Raw genomic sequence first — 9,373 nt, 5'->3', positions numbered from 1 at the left:
TGTGTCGAACGCTATCATTCTGCATTTATTTGAATATCTTCACACTTCATTCAACAAAACAGATTTTTCAAAAATAAAGTGCCTGGTGGAGCCAGACCTTTGGGAAGATAAATGCATTTCTGTAACATCATCTCATCACAATGAAGCGTGTGACTGACACTTTCACTGGGCTGGAAGTTATCAGCACAACTAGCACTTCTTACAGAGAAGTAGCAAACGACAGACCTTTTACCACAACACTCACTTGAAATGTAGCATCTGACGTTAAGTTCTGTTTTGTTGGTTTTTTTTGTTTGGTTTTGGTACTTTTTTATACAAAGTGACAGAATAAAAAAACCCAGTGAGTAATATAGAACTTGACAACAAAAATGGTAGAAAGAATCAGATGGTTGGTACCTGATTGTATGGAAGCAGCATCTCAGCAAAGTGCAGGCTCATGCATGGCAGCAGCTGCCACTGCATATACTGGCAGGGATATTGCACAGGTTTCAGAGCACGACCTAAGGATTGTGCTCATACGCTCTATATTGCATGGTTCACTTAATGGCTTTTGCTAAGCGAGTAAACAAGCAGGTAATCTAGGTGCTATCTTTGCTAACCAGACATGTGGAAGGCCAGGCTATACTGTAGTGCATATTCCCCCTACAAAACAACAGGTTTGGAGCATGTAAAATAGACACAAGCATGTCTCCTCAACTGGGGCCATGCCTGGGTGGCTGTGTGGAAAACAGCCTCTGTAAGCCTGGGATGGGCAATTTTACAGGTCACAGGTGTATAGCCCTGTCCCAGCCTGGGCTCAGAAAGCAGCTTCATGTTGATGCATGGGCTGCAATCGTTCTCTGAGAGTTGGGAGGAGTTTTGGCTGCAGCTTGACCCCCAGAGGGGGAAAGGGAAGGGGAAGGGGTTTGCAGCTTGGTAGGTGTAAACCACAGTGGGCAGAGCCACCTGGCATATGACTTCCACCATGCGTCTGGGCTGAGGACTTAGGGGCTGGCCTTGATGTACAATAGGAGGAAGACAATCCTCACACAGGTGGCTCACAGGCTATGCAAGGCACAGCCCCAAGCAACACTTGGTGTGATGTGGGCAGGTAGAAGCAGCACAAGAGGAAGGCGTTGCTGCCCCAGTCCAGCATTGGGTTTTGGCAGTTCGGGTTCAATTGGCCTTTTGGTCCCGCAACGCTCACTACCCTCCTGGCCATGGCAGGAGACACCTTCCAGTACTGCTCCTGGGAGAGGAACACCTCTGGCGAGTCTCCTGCGGGTGCAGGATGCCAAGTGCCTGTGGAGCTAACCCTTCCCCCCGTCCACCCAGCCCTGCTCCAGCAGCTAGTCACTTTTTGCCTCCTCCAGGATCTGGGGCAGGTTCTGGTCCTTGCGGCTGGCAAGGGGCTTGACTGCGCTGCTGTAGTCCTGAATGGCTTTCGGCTCATTGGTGTGGTATGAGCCCTTGTAGCGGTGATAGTAGAGATACAGTAGCACCAGTAGGCCACCAAGGAGCAGCAGCAGAAATATCACAACTGGAAGAGGAAGGAGAACAGTGCTAAGGATACTGGCAGGGCTGGGGGCCTGACAGCAGGGTATGGAGGGCACCCGAGACTTTGAGCCATAGTTCAGCATTGCCAGGACCAAAAGGCTCTGCTTGTAGCTGGAAGGCACTACTCCCCCAGCCCCTCTGCTCTTTGACCATGTCCTACACCTGAGCAAATTGGGCTACTGCCACACCAGCATGGGGCCTGTGCAGAACCACCCCACGGGGAAGAGGGCAAAGGCTGTTAGATGGGTTTGAACACAGCAGGGAGTCACTTACATCCAATGATTATCCCAGTCCAGCCGTCATCATGCACATGAGGGAACTCTGCAGAAGACAAAGCAGGGACAATGCTGAAAGGCGACAGGGCTGGGCTGACAGCACCAGCAGCTGGCTGAAGCAGCTTGATGGGGAGGAGCCAAGAGCTGGCATCAAGGGAGGGATCTGGGGATGGTCCTTCCATTACCAAGCCCCTCTCATGAGCAGAGTCCAGACCAATCCCGTACCAGCGCACTCCCCTGGCTTGCCCCAAAGAGTCCCACCAAGACAGAGGGCAGTGCAAGTCCTTACAACCGGAGAAAAGAACTTCTTGCACTAGTGCCCCTTACTGCTGTGCCACCTGCCCTGCTTGTTGGGGAAGGGCCCTAACCCAGGGCCTGAAGAACTGGGAGGGGCAAGGCAACAACTCTCCAGTTTGTCCCAGAACATCTGTTGGGAAGGCCCACCAGAGGCCAAGAAGAAGGGACACACCTTGGCTGTCATCTTCCTGGAGCAGAACCTAGGAGTCCTGGCTCCCAGCTCTGATCACTCGAGTTGTGCAACCTCCCCTTCCCTCACTATGCTCCAGTCTTTACCATGTTGGAGGACCCCTTGTAGTACAGCTGCCCTCTAGGCTACAGAAGTGCTAACAGGTACAGTGGTGCAGACAGCCTGGCACAACCTTGTCTGAGTTTTAGAGGCAGGTGTCAAGAAAGGGCCCTACCTGTGCCCATGTACCAGGGATCCATCTCCGGGGGGATGGGCATGGTGCTGAGAGGCATGGATGCACAGTTGGACTCCACCAATTCCCCCCGGATATTGTAGTGCACCATCGTGCTGCTCGGGCGGAAGATGGACTTGAGAGGCACAATGGTGTTAAACTTCACCCCTGAGAGGCAGCCGGAGAAGCCAGGTGTGTTGTACCTCTGGATCTCTGAGTCAATCACACCCGTCTCTACACAGCACAGAGAGGGAAGGGTTAATCAGTGCCCCAGGGCACCTCCTCACCTCCCTGTATGAAACCAGAGTTGGGAATGGTTCTAGGGAGATCTGGAGGGAAAGGGAACAGGACTGGAGGGGTACCTTTCCCTGCAGCAGGGAGCATGCAGTGGCAGGCCGAGGTGGGGTAGGAGGGAGCCGTGGCTCCTGGGAGGGGGAGGGGGCACCAGCTGGGCCCTTCCAAGTTCTTATTGTGCAACGTGACTTTAAGCATTGCTACAAGAAGGGGGCGGGGTGGGGGGGTGCTAATACAAGCATTGGCCCCTGGGTGCCAGAGACCCACAGCATGTCACTGGGAGCATGGCTCTCAGCCCGAGATCTCTTGAGCATATACTAAAGAAGCACCATGTTGGCTTCTGTGGTTCCCTTGCTTTACCTGTGGCAGGTCAGGGTGTTAGGTCTTGTGGTGTGTCAGGGCTGACAGCAATTTTACTAGGAGGTAGACAGTGGATTTGTATGGATGGTTTAGATTGGGATGATCCTGCCTCGGTCAAGAGGGTTGGACTAGGAGACCTCTTTCAGCCCTACTTCTCTAGGATTCAAATGAAAGGAGGGGACCTGTCTTGATAAGGGGAATGAGCCGTTCCAGCCCTTAGAGAGCAGGTAGGGGACTTCCCAGCAACTCTGTGGTGTAGAGGAAATGTCTCCATCAGGGGCAACACAGGAAGCAGGGAGTTCCCAGCCCTCATGGCAGGCAAAGGTGTCAGGGGAAGGAAAGCAGTTGGGCCCTGGGAATAGGTCCCCAGGCCCCACTCACCCATCACACGGCCCAGGTACAGGTTCTTGGGTGAGTCCAGCTTGCTGTCCACGAACAGGGAGAACTGCTGTTCCATGACAGGGAAGAAGTCCACCTAGGACCAAGGTCAAGAGCACAGGCCCCATCAGCACCACCACAGCCAGCTTCCACTAGGGGTTAGGCCCAGAGGGCAGCTTTGCTCCCTTGACTCCACCCATCTTTGCTGGCACGAATTACAGAAGACCCAGGCAAGAAAGCCTCATTCTTTCCAGTGCCCCATTGTCCCTGCCTCCTGTGGCAACTCTGTCCAGCAACAGCCCAACTACTACGTCAACATTCCTTCCCTAATGCCCACTCCATGTCACCCTCTGGAGCTGATCCCCAACCCCTGGTGTCCAAATCCCAGTGAAGCCCCTTTCTGCATAGGGCCGATTGGCACAGCCCTCCCAGCCTGCATAGATGGTCCCTGCCCGGTGCAGCCCCCACAAGCCCACCAGGCACCTGTGTGTAGAGAGTGCGGTGGACACGGGTGATGTTGACACGATGGGGCCTCCCATCTGTCACAGGTTTGGTGGTCAGTGCGAAGACATAGGGGCTGGTGCCCAGCTGGTACCGCAACTGCAGGCTGCCTGCCAAGGCAAGACTCAGAGTGTGATGGGGGTGCTGAGGGGTTGGGAGCTCCCCTGCCTTATCAGAGATTTGTCACAGCTGCGACAGGCTGCTGAGTGCTCTGAACAGGTGCAAAGCCTCCTCTCAGGTGCCTAGCTCCTGTGTCTTGTTCTCATGCACAGGGCCCAGCTGATGGCCAGATCTGGGCTCAAGGCATTTCTGGCCTGTGGATTCCAGGGCACTTGGCCTGGATGGCGGAACGGTCCCTTCTGGCCTCAAGCTTTATGAGCCTGCAGACAGAGCCTCCCCACAGCAGACAGGGTCTGAGATCCCCAAGGCCAGAAGGGAGAAAAGTGTAGCTAACAGCTCCAGCCAGGGCCCCTGAGAAGGAACGGAGGCTGATAGGAGAGTGGGATAAAGGGGAGCCGAGACAGGGCAGGGTTTGGCACCTCATCCCCCAGACTCACCATCATCCTTGATAAGCACAGCCATATAGTCCTTGACAAAGGAGCTGACGTAGAGCAGCACAGCAGGGGCAGAAGTGGTGCTGAAGCTGAAGCTCACCTCCTCACTTGTCAAGTTGTAGCCAGGCAGGGGCTGGCTCACAATACTGGCAAACTCATGGGTAGCATAGAGTGAAGCTGACAGGATGTTGTAGCGAACCCAAGTGCCCTCCTCGAAGTAGCCACCAATATCTGTGGGGCAGGGGCAGGTGGCCACAGGGGCAGCAAGGTAGGAAGGTAGCCACAGTGGCAGTTACACTCCTGCCCCTACATCCCAGCTGCCCAAGGAAACAGGGTCCATCCCACTCCCCAGCATGCAGGTACCTCAATAGCGCCTGGCCACAGTCATGCTCTTATACAGGAACAACATGCTGCTTCTTGCACTGTTTTCTGGGCTGGCACTTGTGCCATGGATACCACTGGCTAACCCCTCCCGCCCCAACCACCATAGCCCTCACCTTGGCTTAAGGCCTAGCAGCTGCACCCTACAATTCCTTGCCTACCCCCACTAACTCTTCTCATCTTGGCCCTCACTTCTGTCCTCAAGTTCACAGGTGTGACTCCACAACTCAATCTGTCCCCATCCCCACCCATGGCCCAGGCAGCACTGACCACGGTTGCAGAAGGGCCCATCGAAGGCAGAGATGCTGCAGTTGCAGGTGTAGTGGCTGTAGCGCTCCACGCAGAGCCCACTGTTCTGGCAGGGCACCCGTGGGTTCTGGCAGTAGCCGGTGCAGTTCACCCGCACACCCTCCGTCTCATTAGCCTTGCCCTCCAGGTTCAGCGTCACACCATTCATCCGCAATCCCCGAAGGCAGCCCAGGAAAGGACGCATCTTGTGCTCAGCTGCCCCTGGCACCAGGAAGACAGCATCAGCACAGGCACAAGCCCCCTCCAGCACTGGGTTGCCAGACAACTGGTGCTACCAGAGTAGGGTTGGCCCCTGACCTGTTCCCTGGCAGAAAGAGTTGGCTCATGCAGGCTGAGTTCTGTCTGCCCCTCAGTGGGGTCAGCCCATTCCTAAGCCATTCACCTCCCTAGTATCCTCTGCCCCAGAGCTCAGGGTCCTGGGAACACCCTGGTGCCCCACAGTCACTTGGAGGGGTGACCATTCTCACCTGAAAGATGGGAAAACCAAAGTACTGAGAGAAGGGCCACAACCAAGGTCACACAGGAGAGTCAGAAGCGGAGTGTGGGGTAGAGCCCAAGCTTCCTAGCTCAGCACCTCCCCCAGCTTTCACCAGTAGTCAGTGCTGCATTAACCAAGCTGCAGCATTAGTGTCAAAGAGAAACCCTACTACAGCAGCCCAGGGGATTCCTCTGCCTTGCACCAAACCAGTGTGCCAGGGCTGGGACTTATAGGGCTCAGTGGGACATCTGCCTCTGAAGAGTAGCTGCAATTGCTGTTATTTGCTTCTGCACAAGGAAGAGCGAGATTATGGGGGGGGATTTTCTAAGAATTTCTGGAGAGATTCTTTGGGTAATCTGCCAGCTCTGAGAATCCCGCAGATGGGGAGGGCTCAGGGGTGGCAGGGAAGGGTTCCTCCTTTCCCTGCACTCACCAACGTGAAGGGGCTTGTCAAACTCCAGCTGTACGTAGGTCTGGGGTGGGGCTGCCCGCACAACCCAGGGTAGCTCATCTACTCGCAGTCGTACCATCTTCACATTGAGCTCGGCCTGCACCCAGTGCCATTCGTCATTATTGAAGGGGAAGATGGAACTCACTGTCAGGTTCTCGTGCCCATTCCCAATGTCATAGGCAAAGAGCACATCCCTGGTAGCTGCGCAAGGAGGAGACATCAGTTCCCAGGAGGCCTCTGTGCCACTGCTCCCAACCCTGGGCTTCTTACTGAAGAGGCCCTAGTCCTGGCTCTTTCCAACGCCAGCTCCCTCCTATTCTCAGCTAGCCCTGCTGTGCCAGCACTGGAAACTCAGCCCAGAGTCTCTAGCCAAGCTCTGGCCATCCCACCAGAGCCCCCAACTCTGTGCTGAGGCAGGCCCAGCCACTCACTGTTGAGTTCAACACGGATATAGTTCTTGTAGCCCGAATTCTCTAGGAAGACGCCAGACAAGGAAGTGGTTTTGAAGTAGAAGGAGATGTCAAGGCTCTGGTTGACCTGGAAGGTGGGGAAGAGCAGGACAGCGCCTTTGTTGAAGGAGACTGTGTTCCAGGTATTCCCTGCAAGGAGACAGGAAGGTCAAAGCAGGGCCCTGCACTGTGCCAGCTCGTTGCTGGACCAGCAACAGGGACCCAGGGGCTGGCCCTGTTCCCTGTAGAAAGCCCCAGGACTCTGTGACCTGTACCAGCACCCAGCCACAGCCCTTTCCTCCACAGCAAGCACTCACGGTCTCCATAGCACCGCAACGGCCCCACCAGGAACTGGGCCTCAGAGCTGGATCGGTTGGTATCTCCAACCACAACCTGAGTGACAGGTAGGTGATCCACGAAGTTCAAGAGTCCCTTGTCTACCCTCCTGCAGCCAGAGCCAGTGGGGCAGGGGAGTGGAAATGGGAGAAGCTAGCATCACAATGGAGCTGGGGCAAACCCCCAGCACACCTTCTACGGTGTTACTCTGGCCTACTGTCTGCCTGCCCATAACCTGAACCAAGTCAGCCTGCATTCCTGTGGTGAACCAGCCTCCCAATCCCCAACCTTCCATGCTGCCTCAGCCTATCCCCAGATGTCCCATACTACTGCAGCCTAATCTCCCTGGCTACCGTGTACCAAACTGCTGGTGCTGTTCCCCAGCAACCCCTTCTTTGGCTGTTATCTTTCCCAGCTGCTCTGCTGACATTTCATGCTGCTTCACTCCTCCCCAGTAGCCCCTCCTGGTTCCTCCATCACAGTCACATCCTGCTGCCCTGACCAATTCCTCCAGCCATGTGTCTACCAAGCCCTTCCCTGGTCCAGGGGTATGGGGCTTACCAAAGGGCATGGTCAGCATCACAGTTGCAGAAGAACCTGGAGTCAGCACAGTTCTTGTCCAGGCCACAGGCACAGCGCTGGATGCCCGGGCGTGAGCCTCCCCAGTAGTAATGGCGCTGGTTATGGCGGCCCATCCAGAAACTGAAGGGCAGCCCAACTGGGGACAGGATGCAGAGATGGGAGGTTAAGGACATGGGCCTGGAGTTACTTGGTGCTGAGTGCAGGACAGCCTCAAGGGAGCAGTACTGATGTGCAGGGAGTGCTTGGCAGACTAAAAGGGGGCATGGAAGCACCAGGGCAGCAGACTCTACCCAGAGGGAAGCATTGTCCTCTGTCACCCAAGGGCAGCCCCACAAGCTAGATGGCCCCTGCCTCAAGATAGGGGTCAGAGCAGGGCCAGGGGCATTGTCAGCCCTCCACACCCACACACTCACTGGCACACAGTGATGTGGTGACCCAGCCCCCCGTCACACCCTTGCCCTTCCGCCCCCCGCCCCACTGACATGGTAGCAATGACTTTCCTACAGCAGACATACTTGCATGCACTTGCCCATGGCACACTCACAGGGTGTGTTGAGCAGGCGGGAGTTGTAGCAGGAGAACTCAATACGCTGCTCGCAGTATTCAGAGGCATTGGCCAGGGCTGACACCTCAGCCCACGAGGCATTCCAGTACTCCACTGCCCCCAAGTAAGGCCGGTCCACACTGGAGCCTAACACCCGTGTGGCATAGTGCCGGTTGTGCCGGATGATGGTCCATGCTCGATCCTCTAGGGAAGGGCCAGAAGCCCCTGTGAGAACAGACTGGAAGCTCCTGACCCCCAAGCCTCCTACCTTCACTTCAACCCCATCCCTACCACCCCAGTTCCCTCATCTCCATCCTAGCCCTGCTTCAAGCCCCACCCCAGACCTACGTCCATCTGTGGAGCAGGGGCTGTCACTCCCTACAGCCTCACCACAAAGGACAAAGTAATACTGTTTCTGATGTGGAAACCCTTTCCCTGGAACTGGGCTGAGACTGCATACACAAGTGGTACCTATGCGTTTCCTCCCAGGGAGAGGCTCCAGATCCAGTTTCCTAACCCCCACCATAGGGGTAGATGGGAGAGGCCTGGCTTGGAGGGGAAAAGCTCTATGCCCTGTTCCCCACCCTTACAGCCAGCTAGTCCCCCCACCTGGAGCTGGATAGGGACCTTACGTTCCATTTCTGGAACACAAGACCCTTGTTGCCACTTATTCCCAGTACCTCTCATATCGCAGTACACAGTGAAGGGCTTGAGGGGCCCACTGCCATCAGGGTCAATGGTGTAGTTCCCAGCTGTTTTCCCACTGAGCCGATATGCTTCACATGACTCTTTGTAAATGGCTATAATGAGGAACCAACAGGCTGGGTTAGAATACTGAGGAAATTGGGCAACCTGCCAGGGGCTGGGAATGGCTTCATGACAACCCAAGTCCCCATCCCCAGGGGCTCACGTTTGTGGCAGGTCTCTCCCTTGTATCCCGTCAGGTCACAGATGCAGATGAAATCATCCCAGGACTGCAAGCAACGACCACCATGCTCACAAAGATTGGGGGTGCACCTGGCAGAAGCAGACGAAGGGGAGCAAGGGGGGGACTAAGCTCAGACACCCTGTGCCACTCTGATGCTTACTAAGACAATCTGCCAATGCAGGGGGTATATAGAGCAGAGACCCCCCCGCCCCCATCAACAACATGGATGAACATGGGTTCATCAGTGGCAGGTCTTGTCAGACCAACCTGGTGGCCTTTTACGATCAGGTCACCAAATCATTAGACGCAGGGGTTGCTG

The 9,373-nt window shown here is 55.5% G+C and overlaps 1 protein-coding gene across 1 annotated transcript in view; it reads right to left on the bottom strand.

Annotated features, from left to right (window-relative positions):
* Positions 1 to 7: 7 nt before the first annotated feature.
* Positions 8 to 9,373, bottom strand: part of CNTNAP1 (contactin associated protein 1) — a 17,664-nt gene continuing 8,298 nt past the window's right edge. The window contains exons 10-23 of the mRNA XM_019550504.1: positions 9,037 to 9,143; positions 8,807 to 8,926; positions 8,127 to 8,330; positions 7,562 to 7,718; positions 6,982 to 7,109; positions 6,647 to 6,814; positions 6,198 to 6,416; positions 5,248 to 5,487; positions 4,600 to 4,827; positions 4,025 to 4,152; positions 3,545 to 3,638; positions 2,513 to 2,743; positions 1,810 to 1,857; positions 8 to 1,519 (exon numbers count right to left, since the gene is read on the bottom strand). Of these exons, the coding sequence (XP_019406049.1) occupies positions 1,329 to 1,519; positions 1,810 to 1,857; positions 2,513 to 2,743; positions 3,545 to 3,638; positions 4,025 to 4,152; positions 4,600 to 4,827; positions 5,248 to 5,487; positions 6,198 to 6,416; positions 6,647 to 6,814; positions 6,982 to 7,109; positions 7,562 to 7,718; positions 8,127 to 8,330; positions 8,807 to 8,926; positions 9,037 to 9,143 (2,263 nt within the window). The 3' untranslated portion in view covers positions 8 to 1,328. The remainder of the gene's footprint in view (positions 1,520 to 1,809; positions 1,858 to 2,512; positions 2,744 to 3,544; positions 3,639 to 4,024; positions 4,153 to 4,599; positions 4,828 to 5,247; positions 5,488 to 6,197; positions 6,417 to 6,646; positions 6,815 to 6,981; positions 7,110 to 7,561; positions 7,719 to 8,126; positions 8,331 to 8,806; positions 8,927 to 9,036; positions 9,144 to 9,373) is intronic.

Source organism: Crocodylus porosus, unplaced genomic scaffold (assembly GCF_001723895.1).
Source record: "Crocodylus porosus isolate Cpor-Errol unplaced genomic scaffold, CroPor_comp1, whole genome shotgun sequence".
Taxonomy (NCBI): Eukaryota; Metazoa; Chordata; order Crocodylia; family Crocodylidae; genus Crocodylus; species Crocodylus porosus.
Note: the sequence above shows the minus strand (reverse complement) of the source record. Positions and strands in the feature narration are given on the sequence as shown.